A 21,117-nucleotide genomic window follows, 5' to 3' on the forward strand; every position below is an offset into this window, starting at 1 on the left:
CTCAAATCACAGCACAAACATTAAGCAATCTTCACAACCCCCCTACCACATATGATAGAAAGAACTCCTAATTTCTTTCTTCTTAGGCACTACTTTCTCTCCTTTCTTTTTCCATTGCGACTGACCACCCTTTCTTTCAGCCAAGCTCACAATCTCTTATTTTCAGTTCCTCTCCATTCCTATTCCCCAATATCCAAGTAGTTACCAAATCCTACTCACTTTTCCAATATCTCCAAATTTCCACTCTAGTGCCTACGGCTGAAGTGCTTGTCCACGCATTGATTATCCTCCTGAATACTTCAAGCATCATCTTTCTGCCCTCCGCCATTCCTGTATTGCTCTCCTCCACTCCATTTAGAATGCAACTACTAAAATAAACATTCCCCTGCCACTTGGACAATGTCACCTCACCCTGAATCCCTCCACTGAAGACCTCCTCTCATCTACCCCCACCCAAATTCAACTGCCCTGCTTGCCTTCTAGTCCTGCTCAAACTTCCTCTGCCTGGCTGTTCTTAGTTATCACCATCACCTTTACTCATAAATCCTACTTCACTTCTCCCCACATCTCCTCTCATCTTCATGCTTTCTCCCTTGCTGACCCCACAGCCTATTCCCAGTATGCCAGGCATCTCACTCCTTTCAAACCCAGTCCATGACAGTACAAATGTCATCGCCACATTAAATTAAAATATATATATGCTCGAATAATCCCTCTCCTGGGATTTCTAGCATGTTTCATTTGTCTTTTTCAGATTGTAAATTTCTCAGGCAGGGACCACATTTTATGCTGTGTTGCATGCACTCTGGGCACTTCAATAATGAAGTAATAGTATCTTTACCCATGTTTTACAGGTGGAGAAAGTGTCACGGGGGATTAAATGACTTTACAAGGTCATCCAGACAGTAAGTGAAAGAGCTACAATCAGAACTCAAAAATTCCTATCCTCTCACCCCATGCTTAGCGTTTACACTGAGGCATATGTATCCTGTCCTTCCAATCTTTCTGTACCTTTAACTGAACTGTGCAGCCTCTGTAGATGCCATATGGGCCTAACTCCTTGTCCAGCAGCTTGAAAGTATACTTCCTTGCCTAGAGCCAGATTTGCTTTTCTTACAGCACGAAACATGCAAAGTTTTGAAAAAACTCCTTTTTAATCTAATGATATCTAACTAATGATTCGGAATTTTAAGAGTGCCCTCTCTTTTTTCTTTTAATTAAAAGGAATTTTCTATTCACTTTCAAGGAACTAACATCCCAATGTGCACAGGAGGGGAGGACAGGGGATCCTACACAAAAATACTTGGTACTTATAACAAGTCAGTTCAAGTTTGCAGTTTTTTTGCAAATATGATTTGATTTTATTTTGTTTGGTGTGTTCTCATGTTACTTTGCTGTTTTGCTTGTTTGTGTTTCCCAGTTCAATTGTACATTCAGCATGTGTCATATCCTGTGACACAATCCTTTCTAATGACAGAAACAGCCAAGTAACAGTCATTACAAAAATAAATCCTACAGCTCGTATGTCATTTCAGGGAAACAACTCACATGATTTAAGGGCTGCATGACTGAGCCCATGTTTTGCACTTTTCTTGCTGGACTTGTTTGAATGACAAAAGCACCACTTTCTCTTTCGCATTTCCAGAACGCTCTATGCACACTACAGGTTACTTTGTGGAGTATCATACAAGAAGCTGGAAGAAAAAGCGGCCTTGGAATAACTTCAGTGGATGAGTCAGGCCACGTCTACACTGGCAAGTTTCTGTGCAGTAAAGCAGCTTTCTGCGTTGTAACTTCCGAGGTGTACACACTGCCAAGCCACTTAATGCACAGAAACTGCACAGTTGTAGCACTGGAAAAAAAAAAACCCACTCTGCCGAGAGGCGTACAGTTTTCTGCACTGGGGCTACAGTACCAGTGTAGACACCCTGGTCGATTACAGCGCTGCGACTGGCCTCCAGGAGGTGTCCCACAATACCTATTCTCACCTCTCTGGTCATCAGTTTGAACTCTACTGCCCTGCCCTCAGGTGACCAACTGTCAGCCCCACCCCGTACATTCCTTTGCAAATTTGAAAGTCCCCTTCCTGTTCGCTCGTTGATGCGTACAGTGGTCTCAGCGCATCTTTCCAGATGGCCATGCCTGCTCCACGCACCAGGCGATCCCCCACTTGGAGCAATGCCAAGCTGCTGGACCTCATCGGCATTTGGGGAGAGGAGCTGTCCAGTCCGAGCTGTGCTCCAGCCACAGGAATTATGATACCTATAGACAGGTTTCACGATGCATGACAGAAAGGGGCCATGACCGGGACACACTGCAGTGCAGGGTCAAAGTGAAGGAGCTGCGGAACACCTACCACAAGGCATGGAGGCAAACTGCCACTCCAGTGCTGCGCCCACGAGCTGCCGGTTCTACAAAGAGCTGGACGCGATACTTGGCAGCGACCCCTCCTCCACTGTGAAGGCCCCTGTGGATACTTCGCTGGAGAGGAGGCCCCTGGTAAGTGGATCTGATTTTGGGAATTGATGAAGCAAGTTGTTGGGGACAGGAGGGTTGCAGGAAGCAGACTTGTCTCCCACCGCTTGCCTAGTCTGAGTGGCAGAACAGACTGTTGATAGACTTCCCTCTCTTCATGGGAATCTCCCTCAGAAATCTCCAGGAAACTCTCGTGGAGATACTGGGCAATCCGCTGCCACAGGCTCCTCGGCAGAGCTGCTTCATTTCTTTCCCCATTAACAATAACTTTCCTGCGCCACCTTGCAGTGACCGGGGGGGTGAGGAGAAATGGACCATTGCTGCACACAGGCTAGCTGCATAGGCACCAGGGCGGAAGCTGCAGGCTTGGAGAAGACCATCCCTTGATTCCCTGCTCACCCTCAGCAGCAAGATATCTTCCAAAATGATCACGTCCTGTGGAAAGTGTGGGGACAGGAATGATTATCAGGCCCCCGCTACAGTACTGGCTCTACCCGAGTGCCACGTGCCCAGTGTCTAGTAGGGTCCGGGAACAGCAATCTACCTGCCCCTGAGGCTACTCGCCATTTTGGGGCTCTTGTGGCTCATGAGTGCTTGCCTGGGGTCAGCCAGTTATTGACAGGTGTGAGAGTACTGGCTGTGTTTTAAAGCACTGAATCACTGTTGTCTGTGTTGCAAACAATACTGCTTCTGTAAAATGTTGCAATTGAACTTCACAGAGATGACCTTGGGAGCACAGCCTCCCTTATCAGCAACAGAATGGCTGCGGAGAATTAGAAAGCGTCCAAGAAGAACTAAAGAGGACTTTCTGCGTGAGGTTATGATGCACTTGGCCGCCGAGAAACAGGAATTGAAGGAGCAGTGAGACAGCGAGAAGAGGGACCGAAACAAGAAGGCAGTACACCAGAAAGAAGCCACAGAGCAGCTCCTAACAGTTATGGAGCACCAAGTGGACACTTGATACTTGAGACCAGGTGATACTAGGTCTTCAAACAGAGCAGCTCCGCACCTGCTTTCCCCTGCAGCCTCTGTCACAAAACTCTTTCCCATGTGCCTCCCCGGACACCGCCAACACACTCTTATTAACATCCTGGCTCCACTCTCTACCCGCAGCATTCCACTCCTCCCCCCTCACAGTCCAACAATGTGGACTCCCACTACCTACTGCACTCAACACCCATCCCTCTGCAGTTTGGCCCTGCTGAAGTACCAGGTGCATTGTACTCCAAAGGAGAAGGTTGGGTATGATCCCTGGACATACTCAAAGCTGTAGCTGTCCCAGGATGACGACTCCCCTTGAGAACTTCCCTCCCTCCATACCCCCTTCCCCTCCCTGCTGATGAATTCTTTCATTTGACTCTTTCCTCCAGTTGTTGTCTTTTAATAAAAGAGTTGTGTTTGTTTGAAAACAATCGTTATTCTATTAAGTGAAAGCGAAAAAGAGCACTGCAAAGCAACATACAATAATGTTAAGGCCCCTTCTTGCATCATGTGCACCAATCACCTCCTAGCATTACAAGCACTGCAATCTCGAGCATAGCAACAAAAATTAATGGCTTTCAGTTTCAAATTGCTGCCTCAAGGCATCCCTGATCCTTATGGCCCCACGCTGTGCCCCTCTAATAGCCCTGGTCCCTGGCTGTTCAAACTCAGCCTCCAGGTGCTGAGCCTCTGCAGTCCAGCCCTAAGTGAAGCTTTCACCCTTCCCTTTACAAGTATTATGGAGTATACAGCACGCGGCTATAAGCATAGGAATATTGTCATCAGCCATGTCCAGCTTCCCATAGAGGCAGCGCCAGCGGGTTTTTAAACGGACAAATGCATATTCCAGTCATTCTGCACTTGCTCAGCCTGTTGTTGAACTGCTCCTCGCTGTTGTCAAGTTGCCCCATGTATGGCTTCATAAGCCATGGCATTAAGAGGTAGGCAGGGTCTCCCAGGATCACAATGAGCATTTCGACTTTCCCTACAGTGATCTTCTGGTCCAGGAAGAAAGTCCCTGCTTGCAGCTTCTTGAACAGGCCAGTGTTCCAGAAGATGCATGCATCATGCACCTTTCAGGACCAGCCTGCAGTAATGTCTGTGAAACGCCCACCGTGATCCACAAGCACCTGGAGAACCATTGAGAAATACCCATTGCGATTAAGGTACTCAGTGGCTAGGTGGTCTGGTGCCAGAATTGGAATATGCATGTCATCTATCACCACTCTGCAGTCAGGGAAGCCCATTTGTGCAAAGCCATCCACAATGTCACGTACATTGCCCAGAGTCACAGTTTTTCGGAACAGGATGCGATTAATGGCCCTGCACACTTCCATCAACACAACTCCAACAGTCAACTTTCCCACTCCAAAATGGTTCGCGACCAATTGGTAGCAGGCTGGAGTAGCCAGCTTCCACAGTGCTATCACCACGCGCTTCTCCAGTGACAAGGCAGCTCTCATTCTCGTGTCCTTGCACCACAGGGCTGGGGCAAACTCATCACACAGTCCCATGAATGTGGCTTTCCTCATGTGAAAGTTCTGCAGCCACTGCTCATCATCCCAGATGTGCATCACGATCCCACCACTCAGTGCTTGTTTCCCAAGCCCAAAAGCAGCATTCCACTATGGTCAGCGCCTCCATGAATGCCACAAGCAATCTCGTGTCGTAGCTACTACACGTGGTGAGATCAATGTTGCACTCCTCTTGCCTTTGTAGTTTAAGGAATAACTCCACTACCACTTGTGACGTGTTGGTCAATGTGAGCAGCATACTGGTCAGCAGTTTGGGATCCATTCCTGCAGCCCGAAAGAGGCAGGGCACGCAGCACACAAACCGTTGAAAGATGGTGCCAAATGTGGACAGAAGGACAGGGAGTGATGGGATGCAAAGCAATGCATCACGGGGCATTGGGACAGGACCCAGGATGCCCCGCGACTCCCTCCACCTTTTAGGGGCAAAAGAGAAAGAGGTGCTCTGTGGGATAGCTGCCCAGACTGCACCGCTCTGAATAGCGCTGCAAGTGCCACAAACGTGAACATGCTATTGCACAGGCAGCTCTCAGTGTGAACACACAACAGCAATTTTCCTTCTGCTCTCTCTAAGCAGTGCTGTAACTGCCAGCGCTGTAACTTTGCAAGTGTAGATATGCCCTTAGTGTTGGCCCATATTATGGCCTGACCACAGTCCCAGACAGAATAAGCTACAAGATTTGGTGGGACAGATCAAGGCACATCTATGCTACAGTGCAAAATAATCTCTCCGACACCCCACATCCAGAAAACACTCTTCACAGGTGTGGCACATGAGCTGTTTCAGATTTGGAAAAAATTGCAGATGAACAATTGCATCCTGCTTGGCTGCCTCTTTCTCCCCATGTCCTAGATCTAATGCAACATGTTACCAGCATCCAAGTAAACAAAAAAAAATAGTTTAATTCTTTCAACAGAAAGAAAAACAAGCTGAAAGAGAAAGTTCTGTATGCTATTGAAAAGAGCAGATATATATAAAATTGAGAAGCACTGACAAATAGGGCAGCAAATAGGCTGCCAAAACTCAAGTATACTCCTTAAAAGACCTGATTAGGGTTCCCAAATATCTTTCTGGGGTTTGTTTGTTTGTTTTCTTTGGAGGGACAATCCACCAGCAAATGTTCTCAGTGGTTCTTGCAGAACTGGGTTTTGCCCTAGGTTCCCTACAGAGCTAGACAGTTAGACTCCCTGCACTTACGATATCCCTTGCTGCGGCTGGATCCAGTGGTGTCTGTGATGGTTCCAAGATGCACCACCTCTCCTCCTCGCTACACCCTGCTCTCTCCTCCAGCCACTTCTCCATTGAATTAAGCTGGTTGCCATGTTTTACGTTAAGAGGCACAATATGGGATGTTCTATAAATATACTGCTATTATGCCATGCAAATTCAATTAGCCAGCGGAAAGAAAAAGCAGACAAATTAGGTTTATAAACAGCAAAGCTGGGCCCTAAAGGAAGCGAGTAGGAACAGCCAGCAGCACCTAAACCCTTAGGCAGGAGTGAGTGTGGTAGCCTCCAAGAAAACACAGTGGTTGAGGAAAACAGATTTCCCATTATGTTATTTGCATCATCAGCCTGCCTATCCCAGCTGTCAACATCCTATCAGGTCCCAATCTTCCCCAACAGTGACAGATCTAGGATTTGCATTTTAAAAATGCTAGCCCAAAGGGAAATAACTGGACAGATTATGCCTGCTTTGTGCCTTTTTTCCTGGTAGAAGGCAGACTTAAATCTGGCTAGTTGTGGATCCCTCCAGTGCAAGAGGCTCTCTAGGTAAATCCATCCCAGCCCTTGAAAGAGAGGGCTCAGACACAGTTTCCATATGCCCTAATGATGTTCAGACACCAGAACAGCACCTTGGCAGCTAGCATAAGAACATAAGAATGGCCATACGGCTCAGATCAATGGTCCATCTAATCCAGTATCCTGTCTCTGACAGGGGCCAGGGCCAGTTGCTTCAAAGGGAATGAACAGAAGAGGGCACTTTCAAGTGATCCATTTCCTGTCATCCAGTCCCTGCTTCTGGACATTGAAAGTTTAGAGACACTTGGCACATGAGGTTATGTCCCTGACCATCTTGTCTAACAGCCATTGAGGGACGTATCCACCACGAACTTATCTAATTTTTTGGAACCAGTTATACTTTTGGCCTTCACAACATCCCATAGCAATAAGATCTATAGGTTGACTACGTGTTGTGTGACTCTACTTCCTTTTTTTTTGTTTTAAACCTGCTGCCTATTAATGTTATCAGGTGCCTCTAGTTCTTGTGTTCCACAAAGGGATAAACAACATCACCCTTTTCATGGTCTTCCACACCATTCACGATTTTATAGACCTCTATCATATCCCCCCCTTAGTCATCTCTTTCCTAAGCTGAACAGTCCCAGTCTTTTTGATCTTTCCTCATATGGAAGCTGTTCCATCCCCCTCATCATCTTTGTTGCCCTTCTCTGCACCTTTTCTAATTCTAATAGATGTTTTTTGAGACTGGACGACCAGAACTGCACGCAGTATTCAAAGTGTGGGTGTACCGTGCATTTATATAGCGACATTCTGATATTTTCTGTCTTATCATATATTCTTTTACCAATGGCTCCAAATATTCTGTTCACCTTTTTGACTGCCGCTGTACATTGACCAGATGTTTTCAGAGAACTATCCAGGATACCACTGAAGAGAGAGATCTTGGAGTGAACAGCTAATTTAGATATCATCCATTTGTACATAGAACTGGGATTATTTTTTCCAAGGTTCATTACCTTGCACTTAACACCAAATTTCCATCTGCCATTTTGCTGCCCCAGTCACCCAGTTTAGTGACATCCCTTTGTAACTCTTCAGTCAGCTTTGGACTTAAATGATCTTAACAGTGAAGAGAGAGTTATGAATATGCTGAACATCACTGGTCCCAGTACAGATCCTTCGGGGACCCTGCTATTTCTCTCTCTCCATTGTGAAAATTTACCATTTATTCCTACCCTTTGTTTCCTATCTTTTGACCAATTACTGATCCATGAGAGGACCTTCCCTATTATCCCATGACTCTTTACTTTGCTTAAGAGCATATGGGTGAGGAACCTTGTCAAAGACTTTCTGAAAGTACAAGCACACTATGTTAGCACAGGATCTAATGGGTATGGGGATCTCACCCATATCCTTTGCACACAAGACCAATGCAAAGAATTAATGTAGCTTCTCCGCAACAGTCTTGCCTTCTCGGAACACTGATTCAGTACCTCAATCGTCCAGTGGCCCCGTTTGGCAGGCTTCTTGCTCTGATGTACTTTAAAAAAAAATATGCTATTTGCGTGTCTTTTGCTAGTTGCTCTTCAAATTCTTTCTTGGCCTGCCTTATATTTTACACTTGACTTGCCAGAGTTTATGCCTCCTTCTATTTGCATCATTAGTAGTGGACTTCCAATTTTTAAAAGGATGACTTTTTATCTCTAACTGCCTCTTTTACTCTACTGATTAGCAAGAGTGGCATTTTTTGGTCCTCTTTCTGTTTTTTTATTTGGGATATATCTGGTTTGAGCCTCTATTATGGTGTTTTTAAATAGCCTCTGTACAGTTTGCAGGCATTTCACCCTTGTGACTGTTCCTTTTAATCTCCATTTAACTAGCCTCCTCATTTTTGTATAGTTCCCCTTTTTAAAGATAAATGCTACTGTGGTGGGTTTCTTTGGTATTTTTCCCCTACAATGACACAATTTTAATTACACTAGGGTCGCTATTACTGAGCAGTTCAGTTTTATCCATCTTTTGGACCAGATCTTGTGCTCCACTTAGGTCTAAGTCAAGAACTGCCTCTCCCCTTGTGAGTTCCAGGACTAGCTGCTCCAAGAAGCAATCATTTAAATGTGTCTAGAAATTTAATTTCTGCATCCCTTCCTGAGGTCATATATCCAGTCAATGTGAGAATAGTTGCAATCCCCCATTATTATTGCATTGTCTGCTTCTGTAGACTCTCTAATCTCCTTGAGCATTTCACAATCACCGTCACCATCCAGACCAGTACTACTGCTACATTCTTATTGTTCAAGCATGGAATTTTTATCCATAGAGATTCTATGGTTCCATTATTTGACTCCATACTTTCCTTCACATATCCCCCACCACCAGGACCTACACTGTCATGCCTATATATTTTGTACCTTGATAGTACTGTGTTCCACGGAGTATCATCATTCTACCAAGTTTCCATGCCTATTATATCAATATCCTAATTTCATGCTAAGCACTCTAGTTCATCATCTTAGTATTTAGACTTCTAGCATTTGTACACATGAGCTTGTACAATTTTGTCAATATTTAGTTATTTGCCTTCATGTGTTATGTTTAAGTGGGACTCTTTTATAGTTGACCGTTTCTCACTAGCTTCTATCCGTAGTTTACCAATTTCTTTCCTATCCTCTTTACTAGCATACAGAGTTTCCCCTTTAATAAATTCATCCCTAAATGATGTTTCCACCCAAACCTTGTTTAGAGCAGCCCTCAAGCTTCTCTAACCTACACTGAAAATCCAGCTGATTCAGAACCAGCCCCAGGATTGGGATTGGGGTTGGGGTTGTTGCACACTGCTCCTTTGCACCTACCATCCTCCAGCTGTGCTCAGAATATGGTAAACTGACAATCAGCCCCATTTCCAAAGACAGACATAAAATTAAGGTTCTCAGAGGAAAATATGGACTTGCAGAATACTCTCATTATAATTATTTTAAACTCAAATATTTATGATCCCTCAGTAGACTGTCCTCCAAAGACCCAATTTCTATCTAATAAGATATAAATGCAACCTGAAAACTCATCTTGCCAGTAAATCCACATTTACTTGTGCCTCACTGGCTGGCACAGTGGGTTAATGCACAAGCCTTTCATCTCTTGAGACACAAGACCAGCTCTTGTAGAGTCACAGATTACTTCTCTCAATGATTTGTGATATGTACTGAGGGCAAGGATACATTTCTGTCCTGAACTTTTCTCAGAGCACACTTGTAGAAGACACCAAAACAACGTATATGTGTGGTACAAAAGATTTATCAGCATCAGTTTAGCGTGGATGTATTAGTAAGAGACTGCCAAAGCCAAGAGTGAGTTATACAGATTATCCCAAAAAAGCACTATTAAAACCTTTATCGCATATCAAAATGCCATATATTTGGTATATGCCACATGTTTTACAGAAAAAATCATTAATATTTCAGTTATAGGAAACAATTCTAGTTTTTATATTTCATATCCCTTTGCCTGGATGCTGTAGTAGCATGAGTAGAAGTAGGCAGACTAGAGTTTTTGTTCCTGTTCTAACACAAGTTAGCTGATTGCCAATTAACTAACAAGTTTTAAAATACTAATCTAGACACTCCTACCATTTGTCCGATGACACAAAATTTACTTTAGGCCAAAACCTAGGGCAAAACCACAGATGTTAATATTTTAGATCAAACATTTTTGAGTGTCTAGATTATCATCCTCTGCACTGAATGACCCTGGGATCTGTGGGGGAAAAGAGAGTCTGTGATCATGTACTTAAAGACTGTATCATAATGCATATGCACTAAAAGGCCAAATTAATGTTGCATGGTTAACCTCAGATCTGGCATTTCCTAACTTCTGAGTGCTGGATTTTGCAATCTTAATGTTCTTTTAATGTATTTTATAATGCAATGTCCATTTCATAATCAAGTTGATTAGTTTATAATCAATTGACTCTTTTCTGTTAATGAATTTGGCATGAGCAGCAATGTTTCCAAAAAACAATGCTGTATACGCAGCACCCTCAGTTTGCCTCCTTCCTGGTTTGACTCTGAATCTGAAGCCCCAGGTTATGCAGGTTGGAAAATAAAGTAGCACACCTAGTATTACCAATGCTAGCACCATGCAGCACCACCACAGGTTTCTTTGCTTCTATCTACTACGGTTTTATAACTTCCAAAATACAAACACTTTCAGAGTTTTTGAAAAGTTGGGTCAGATACTTATTTCTGTACATCCCCATTAGAGGGCTAAGTTGTCTAAGATTTTTGCTAAAGAATGAAAAACATGCTTGTCTAGCTTAAAATGTGTTAATCAAAGCAAAGTTTAGGGGCTGAAAACCCACAAATAGTAACTGAAAAAATGTTTGCATGAAATATTAGCAAGATATGACAGCCTACAGGTGCTCATAGCAGGGACACAGAAGTGCTGTAATATGATGGTGAAAAACAAAGAGCTTTTGCTTTAACTTAATGGTTTACATTATAAATAAAGGGCGGGAGAAGGGAATCACTAATTTCAGGTACTGGAAGAGTTGTAAACATATTATTTCATCCCTAACAATCTGCAAACTCTCCAACTTCCAAACTGGCTAAATATTTTTTAGTTTTAGTCTCTTTGATGCTGGATTCCAAGGCACAGTTCTGAGCTGCCAATTTAAAGTGACATTTCACTTAAATCAGAAAGTCAGGGTTTACCAGGTACACTCAGCAGCAAAGGAGATGTACTTCAGTTACATTTAACAACTGTTTAAAAGTACATTCAGTATTAAACTTTAAATATTAAATTAAAAAATGCTTTCCTTAAACCGTGGAGGTTAACAACTTGACTTGGTATCCATCAAATCCTGTTTATCTGGTAAAAACTCTGTTCATATATTATCTCATCCAGACACCCATTTGGTACTTTTTGCCCACTTACAGTAGAACCTCAGAGTTATGAACATCTTGGGAATGGAGGTTGTTCGTCACTCTGAACAAAATGTTATGGTTGTTCTTTCAAAAGTTTACAACTGAACATTGGCTTAATACAGCTTTGAAACTTTACTATGCGGAAGAAAAATGCTGCTTTAAACCATCTTAATTTAAATGAAAGAAGCACTGAAACAGTTCCCTTACCTTGTCAAATCTTTTTTTAAAAACTTTCCTTTTTTTAGTAGTTTACAGTACTGTATCTTCTTTTTTTTTCTTCTTCTTCTTAGAATCATAGAACATCAGGGTTGGAAGGGACCTCAGGAGGTCATCTAGTCCAATCCCCTGCTCAAAGCAGGACCGATCCCCAACTAAATCATCCCAGTCAGGGCTTTGTCAAGCCTGACCTTAAAAATATCTAAGGAAGGAGATTCCACCACCTCCCTAAGTAACGCATTCCAGTGTTTCACCACCCTCCTAATGAAAAACTTTTTCCTAATATCCAACCTAAACCTCCCCCACTGCAACTTGAGACCATTACTCCTTGTTCTGTCATCTGCAACCACTGAGAACAGTCTAGAGCCATCCTCTTTGGAACCCCCTTTCAGGTAGTTGAAAGCAGCCATCAAATCCCCCCTCATTCTTCTCTTCCGCAGACTAAACAAGCCCAGTTCCCTCAGCCTCTCCTCATAAGTCATGTGTTCCAGTCCCCTAATCATTTTTGTTGCCCTCCACTGGACTCTTTCCAATTTTTCCACATCCTTCTTGTAGTGTGGGGCCCAAAACTGGGCACAGTACTCCAGATGAGGCCTCACCAATGTCGCATAGAGGGGAATGATCACGTCCCTCGATCTGCTGGCAATGCCCCTACATATACATTCCAAAATGCCACTGGCCTTCTTGGCAACAACGGTGCACTGTTGACTCATATCCAGCTTCTTGTCCACTGTAACCCCTAGGTCCTTTTCTGCAGAACTGCTGCCAAGCCATTCGGTTCCTAGTCTGTAGCGGTGCATGGGATTCTTCCGTCCTAAGTGCAGGACTCTGCACTTGTCCTTGTTGAACCTCATCAGATTTCTTTTGGCCCAATCCTCCAATTTGTCTAGGGCCCTCTGTATCCTATCCCTACCCTCCAGCATATCTACCTCTCCTCCCAGTTTAGTGTCATCTGCAAACTTGCTGAGGGTGCAATCCACAGCATCCTCCAGATCATTTATGAAGATATTGAACAAAACCAGCCCAAGGACCGACCCTTGGGGCACTCCACTTGATACCGGCTGCCAACTAGACAGGGCGCTATTGATCACTACCCGTTGAGCCCGACAACGTAGCCAACTTTCTATCCACCTTATCGTCCATTCATCCAGCCCATACTTCTTTAACTTGCTGGCAAGAATACTGTGGGAGACCGTGTCAAAAGCTTTGCTAAAGTCAAGGAACAACACGTCCACTGCTTTCCCCAAGTCAAGGAACAACACGTCCACTGCTTTCCCCTCATCCACAGAGCCAGTTATCTCGTCATAGAAGGCAATTAGATTACTCAGGCATGATTTGCCTTTGGTGAATCCATGCTGACTGTTCCTGATCACCTTCCTCTCATGCAAGTGCTTCAGAATTGATTCCTTGAGGACCTGCTCCATGATTTTTCCAGGGACTGAGGTGAGGCTGACTGGCCTGTAGTTCCCAGAATCCTCCTTCTTCCCTTTTTTAAAGATGGGCACTACATTAGCCTTTTTCCAGTCATCCGGGACTTCCCCTGATCGCCATGAGTTTTCAAAGATAATGGCCAATGGCTCTGGAATCACATCCGCCAACTCCTTTAGCACTCTCGGATGCAGCGCATCCGGCCTCATGGACTTGTGCTCGTCCAGCTTTTCTAAATAGTCCCAAACCACTTCTTTCTCCACAGAGGGCTAGTAACCTCCTCCCCATGCTGTGCTGTCCAGTGCAGTAGTCTGGGAGCTGACTTTATTCGTGAAGACAGAGGCAAAAAAAGCATTGAGTACATTAGCTTTTTCCACAATCTCTGTCACTAGGTTGCCTCCCTCATTCAGTAAGGGGCCCACACTTTCCTTGACTTTCTTCTTGTTGCTAACATACCTGAAGAAACCCTTCTTGTTACTCTTAACATCACTTGCTAGCTGCAACTCCAGGTGTGATTTGACCTTCCTGATTTCACTCCTGCATGTCCAAGCAATATTTTTATACTCTTCCCTGGTCATTTGTCCAATCTTCCACTTCTTGTAAGCTTCTTTTTTGTGTTTAAGATCAGCAAGGATTTCACTGTGAAGCCAAGCTGGTCGCCTGCCATATTTACTATTCTTTCTGCACATCGGGATGGTTTGTCCCTGTAACCTCAATAAGGATTCTTTAAAATAAAGCCAGCTCTCCTGGACTCCTTTCCCCCTCATGTTATTCTCCCAGGGGATCCTGCCCATCAGTTCCCTGAGGGAGTCAAAGTCTGCTTTTCTGAAGTCCAGGGTCCATATTCTGCTGCTCTCCTTTCTTCCCTGTGTCAGGTCCTGAACTCGACCATCTCATGGTCACTGCCTCCCAGGTTCCCATCCACTTTTGCTTCCCCTACTAATTCTTCCCAGTTTGTGAGCAGCAGGTCAAGAAGAGCTCTGCCCCTAGTTGGGTCCTCCAGCACTTGCACCAGGAAATTGTCCCCTACGCTTTCCAAAAACTTCCTGGATTGTCTGTGCACTGCTGTATTGCTCTCCCAGCAGATATCAGGGTGATTGAAGTCTCCCATGAGAACCAGGGCCTGCGATCTAGTAACTTCTGAGAGTTGCCGGAAGAAAGCCTTCTTCTTCTTCTTCTTCTTTTTTGTCTCTGCTGTTGCCTGATTGTGTGCTTCCGGTTCCAAATGGGATGTGTGGTTGACCAGTTAGTTCATAACTCTTGTATTTGTAACTCTGAGGTTCTACTGTATTTTGTCCTGTCTCATACCTAGATTTTCTTTTTATTTGTCATTTTGCTGTACTGCACCTAGCACAACGCAGCCCTGATTCTTGATTAGGGTTTCTAGATGTTATCATAATACAAATAATAAATTAGTACAAACCCACAAACAAGGAACAGTGGCAGGAAGAAGCTAGAGAGGGAGGATTTAGATAAGGGACATAGTGCTAGAGAACAGAAGAGAGAGATCTGCAGTGGGAATGGTGGGCTGGGCCCAGAGGAAATGGAAAATGGGTAGCGGGAACGAGATGGACCATACTAATGACTTAGCAATATATCAGATCAGAAAAATGGCATATTTCCCCCAGGATGAAGCTTGTTCCAATTATTATTTATGTTCTGGTAGTACCTAGGAACCACAAATCAGCAGCACCATTCTGGTAGGCACTGTACACACAAGGAAGGGAGAAGACAGTCCCTGCGCCAGACAGCTCACACTTAACTATTCTGACAACGCTGAGAAAGACATACAAGTCAGATCTGGATCAGGCAACCAACCTGTCTGTACATACAGAAAATCTGACATGAAATGTAATCCCTCCAGCATTGAACAGCCTACAAATATGTTTTCAAGTTGGAGTTCAGCAGGAAGACATAACAAATTCCCCATCTCTCTTGAAAGAGCATGCCATTCTCACTGTTCTTGAAAGCTCTTTAGATTTTCATGTTCACATCCATGGTACATTCAGTACTTGGCCCAGTACTTTTTGGTGCCAGAAGGTAGCATTCAACCCCACTGGTGAAATGAAAAGTGCTCCCACAATCATTTTAATACAATTATGCCTCAAATATAAACTTTCAAATTTAATTCCAGGCTTTTCAAAGTAACAGCTCAATTCACTCCAGGATGACATTCATCCTAGCATAGAAGGACCTCTGGCCATTTAAGCCTTTAACTTCATAATAAGAGGAACTTGAATGGATAGGCCCCTAGGTGAGCTCTCTACACTGGGATGAATGTCACCAGCAGATGATTAAAATACATTATATTCTTTTCACTAAAGTGATTAGAGATTTGATTTGACAGGTGGAGGGGTAATTGGATGGGGCAATATTTTGTATCTTATAGCACTCTGTATTATTTGATGGTTTCGGGAGGAGTGGGGGCCAGGGGAATAGAAATCTAAATGGAAAAAAAATAAGACTCCTACTAATCAATGAATCTTTGCTACATACTTTCCTAGCAACCCCAGAACACTGAACAGAAGGAACAGTTCCATTCAACTATTACAGTGCAGTTAGACATGAGAATTCTTGCTCATTTACCAATATTTGGATCAGTAGCCTGACGTTTTTTAATTTTAGCTTCAGATACAGCAGCATAGTAGGCACAGGTCATCTTGATCAGCCATGCTGCTCGCAGTAGTGGCACAGAATATTTTGCCAAATAAGCAAAGACATCCTCCTTTTTACTGAGAATAGGAACCTAGAATGAAACAGAAAATAAAATACTATAGCAAATCCAATGTAACCAATTGTAAGGAAACCAACTTGGGTTTCTATAGACCTTGACTATTTAATTCTAAAATTCTTTCTGAAGTATATTTTATGTTAATCCATAAACTCAGGAGATCATCTAACTTTTTGCATATATGTGGAATAATTTTGTAATGCATTTTGAAGCAATATCTAGGGAGGAAAACATATCCATTTAACACTTTTTCAAAGCAACTCATACTGTGGAGTAAAGCGTGAATGCTCAGCTTGCTGTCCCTGGTATAATAATGGCTGTTTTCATGATCTTTGACATTGACTGATAGCATTTTTTCATACAGTATCTCACAGGTGTTCAGTAACAGTGGTGGTCCATTCTGTGTTACTAGACACATGACAATGTTAGTATCCCTTTGTGGTGTTATTGGCAGGTCAATTATCCTAGCTGTTCAGACATTTAAGTGTCCTGGCCACTTACTAGGAAGCAAGAATATAGTCTAAAGGATCCTTTCAGTATCACCACTTCTGAGATTAACATTTTTTTAAGTTAAGAAATTAACCTTATTGGTTGATAATGAACATAGCTCTTATTGTAAAACACTCACTCCTGGCAATGGATGGTATATATTCTTATGCTATTTATTTTAGTCGTAGGCCTTGGAAACACAGAAACCAGAACCAAACTTGGTGTAACTCACAGCTCTGCTTAGGTCTCACTGTGCACAATCTTATTGTGGAATAAGAGTACTATATCTCAATGTAACTTAAATTTATAGAGTACTTCTGGCACCTTAGAGACTAACACATTTATTTGGGCATAAGCTTTTGTGGGCTAAAATCCACTTCATCAGATACATAGAGTGGAAAAAACATATCATATGGCCATCATGTGCCAGCAATGCCCCTTTGCCATGTACACTGGCCAAACTGGAGTCTCTACGCAAAAGAATAAATGGACACAAATCAGATGTCAAGAATTATAGCATTCAAAAACCAGTCGGAGAACACTTCAATCTCCCTGGACACTCAATAACAGACTTTAAAGTGGGTGGCAATTCTTCAACAAAAAAACTTCAAAAACAGACTCCAATGAGAAACTGCAGAACTGGAATTAATTTGCAAATTGGACACCATCAAATTAGGCCTGAATAAAGACTGGGAGTGGATGGGTCACTACAAAAACTAATTTCCCCCTACTGTTACTCACACCTTCTTATCAACTGTTTGAAATGCGCCACCCTGATTACATTTGCCTCATTACCAAAATGATTTTTCCTCCCTTGGTATTCTACTGTTGAGAATAGCCCACTTCCACTTCAATTGAATTGTCTCGTTAGCACTGACCCCCCTCTTGGTAAGGCAACTCCCATTTTTTTATGTACTGTGCATATATACACCTGCCTCTGTTTTTTCCACTCCATGCATCTGATGAAGTGGGTTTTAGCCCATGAAAGCTTATGCCCAAATAAATGTGTTAGTCACTAAGATGCCACAAGTACTCCTCATTGTTTTTGCTGATACAGACTAACACAGCTACCACTCTGAAACCTGTTAAACTCATAGGTCACTCTTATACCACAATAAGATTGTCACAGACAGATTTACACCAAAATAACTAATGACACCAATTTAGTTATTTTGGTTCCAGTTTCCATCTCAAGCACAGTGTAAGATTTCCATAGCCACACTGACACTTGTCTTGATTGTCTCAATATTCCTAACTGATCAGAGTTTGACAGAATTTTTTCCTAGTTCCACACACTTCTTTTTTCAGACACATCATGCTATTTGAAAGAAACCTGAAAAGAAGCAAAATGTCTTCCCCCATCCTTGAGCTGCTGGAAGCTCAAACCTGAGCAAGATCTTAGGAGTAAGAATGGTGAAAGGAAAATAATTTACAAGAGATAGTAAGGACGTATTGGTGTCAATATAAAGGGCATTCAAGAGGGTGGGAGTAAAAGCAAGGTGTTTCTCTCAATACTGCATCAACCTCCAACACTTTCCTATTTTGTTATGAGAAATTTCTGTAGAGCAGAATTCTTGCACTGAGACAGAAAACATCTAAATAAAGTGTATACACGTTACCCAAGGTTAACTATAGCCAAAGAGAAGTAAGGCAATTTGCACAAACAACTTTACAGTTTAGATGGTATTTGGGAATCTTGCCTCTTCTTTTGAATGAGAAGATACAAAGACAAGAACAAACATTTCAAAGCATCCTCCTACTCCCATTGAAGTCAGTGGCAAAATCATATTGATTTCAGTGGGGACCCCAATTATAAAGTATGCCAATTTTCCCATTACTATACATCTCAGGACAGAGAAAAAAAGCATTTCCCCACGTGATGTATATAGAGTTGTCCATATCCACCTACACCCTTATTATACAATTAAAAGAAAGCCTACTTTGTGATCAGAATGAGATCAAGTCACTTTTTAATAAATAAATGCAGAAATATGCATTGGTTAATATAAATAAAGTATTACATAAATACTCCAACTCTGTAAAATCCAAGGAACATTAAAAAAGGGAGTGAAAATCTGTTTATACCTTTTTTGCTAAAATAGTCAGTGGTTTATTTCCTGCTAAATCTGTGAACCAGTTGTGAATTGCACTCTGAGAGCGAGCAGTAACCAGCCAATAATTATCTTTGGCATTTACTTGTGGTTTCTTCTTTCCTGTGTCCTGGAAAGTATTAAGTTTTAGCTTTTCTGCTAATATGCTGCTAAAATAAGCGCCAATCTGGTGGAAAAACAAAAAACACAAATATAAGACAACACAGTAAATAAGCATCTATTGTACATTAACACACATAGGATTTCCATTTGAATAGAGGTAGTCATCACTCTAGTCTAAGCTATCAGTTTAATGAGCTTACACTTTAATTCCCTGGAGCTCGGAGCTGGAGTTTCCTTATGCTAAGCAGCAGAGCACCATTACTAGTCATAGGAGATAAGGGCCAACAGAGCCAAGCAGTAAATAAGAAAGGCTCTTGAAGATGCCTGATAAAGTTAAAAAAAAATGCAGTGCACACCATATTTCCAATGATTACACTATAACCCATACTTCCATGTCTCTCCAATAGAACATGATCCTCAATTTAGGCCCATTCCAGGAAAGAATTTAGAATTCTTCTAAACATTAAGTACATGAATAGTCCCATTTTAACAGGACTCCTCGCATGTTTAAAGTTAAAAGTGTGCTTAAATCCTTTGCTGGATCGAGACCATAATACAAGTCTAAAATAACTACTTTAACAGTAATACATTTCTCACTGTTCCTCCATCTTTCATCATTATAGCACGTTGTGTGAGAGTGCACGTGCATGCCCCTTCCCTCACCCCACACACACCCTTTGCTTAAAAGCAAACTATGGGCTTGATAAATTACTGCTCAGCAAGCTAGGGTATCAATCTACAGCACACCAGCTTGCCATGCAGTAACTTCCCACGTGGACACGGTTACAATACAGTGAATGACTTAGTGTACTGTATTTTCAAGTCGTAATCTGCTAAGCCTCACTCCAGGACTTTCAGTGTGCTGTAGCAGTGTCCATGTGGGACATTACTATGCAGCGACCTAGAGTACTGTGGATTGACACCCTGGTTTGCCACACAGCATCTTGCCATGTAGACAAAGCCCTCAGTTATGACCAGGACAGTATTCAATTCCCTTCCATCATCAGTGATGATATTCAAACCTGAAAAGGTACAGATAAGCATATAAAGGTTCAAATGTATATGAAAATGTTTAAGCATAGATTCATGAGATTTCCAATACTTCTTGATTTCTTCTAAGTAAGGCTGTCAAGCAACTAAAAAATTAATCTCGATTAACTGTGCTGCTAAACAATAATAGAATACCATTTATTTAAATATTTTGGGATTTTTTCTACATTTTCAAATGTATTGATTTCTATTACAACAGAATACAAAGTGTTCACTTTATATTATTTTTTATTACAAATATTTGCACTGTAAAAATGATAAACAAAAGAGAGTATCTTTCATTTCACCTCATACAAGTACTGTAGTACAATCTCTTTATCATGAAAGTGTAGCTTACAAACGTATACAGTGCAAATATTTGTAATAAAAAATAAATATAAAGTGAGCACTGTACACTTTGTATTCTGTGTTGGAAGAGAAATCAATACATTTGAAAATGTAGAAAAACATCCAAAAATGTTTAATAAATATCAATTGGTATTCTATTGTTTAAAGGTCCAATAAATCGCAATTAATTTTTTTAATTGTGATTAATTTGAGTTAATCACATGAGTTAACTACAATTAATCGACAGCCCTATTTCTAAGCCAAAAATGCTCAAGGGAACTGCCTTTTACAGTATTTCAGCAATCTCAGGTTCAACCAACAGCTAAGGTTGCCATCCCTCCAGAATTGTCCTGCAGTCTCCAGGAATTAAAGATTAATCTTTAATTACAGATTATGTCATGTGACGAAACCTCAAGGAATATGTACAACTAAAATTGGCAGCCCTACCAACAGCAGGAAAAACAAAGATGCAATAAAGAAAAAAAAAAAGTTATCCAAATTTATTTAGATCTCAAAACAAGTATTTCATCACAACATAAGATATTATAGATGGATATTTTAAAACCATTTTGTGGGGGGCTTTTTAATCTTCATGGAGAATGTTTCCAGGTGGTTAAGTTTTAATTTCAGCAAAAAGGCTTTAAAATAGACATTGAACACATTTTAAGTCGTGTAGAATAAAACAGCTTTAATAGCTCTGAGCATTTCCTCAGAACTGTTTTTTTTAAGTTTGTATTTTTGAATAGTTAAGATCTCATCACAGTACAATATTATTCAATGCAAGACTAATTAAAGGGTAAATGACACAGCAAGTGCCTGCAGGTAGCAGTTCTAGAGGATACGAAAGCCACAAGAATGTAGCACAAATGCACTAGTATTTTGTCAATACAAACAATTTGTATATGCATCTCTTAATATTTTAAAAGAATAAATTGGCAAATACCATATTTTGATATTTATGCTTCTCCAAACAGCTACATGTCCTCTGTGTACAAAACAGTTGATTA

At 41.8% G+C, this 21,117-nt stretch overlaps 1 protein-coding gene across 12 annotated transcripts in view; it reads right to left on the bottom strand.

The window, feature by feature from the left end:
- The window catches only part of MED12L (mediator complex subunit 12L), a 321,530-nt gene that overhangs the window by 279,650 nt on the left and 20,763 nt on the right, over positions 1-21,117 (bottom strand). For all 12 annotated transcript variants that reach the window (XM_073359680.1, XM_078854411.1, XM_078854410.1 and 9 more), the window contains exons 3-4: positions 18,606-18,797; positions 15,887-16,046 (exon numbers count right to left, since the gene is read on the bottom strand). In XM_073359680.1, coding sequence (XP_073215781.1) covers positions 15,887-16,046; positions 18,606-18,797 — 352 coding nt within the window. The remainder of the gene's footprint in view (positions 1-15,886; positions 16,047-18,605; positions 18,798-21,117) is intronic.

Source organism: Lepidochelys kempii, chromosome 9 (assembly GCF_965140285.1).
Source record: "Lepidochelys kempii isolate rLepKem1 chromosome 9, rLepKem1.hap1, whole genome shotgun sequence".
In the NCBI taxonomy this organism is placed as follows: Eukaryota; Metazoa; Chordata; order Testudines; family Cheloniidae; genus Lepidochelys; species Lepidochelys kempii.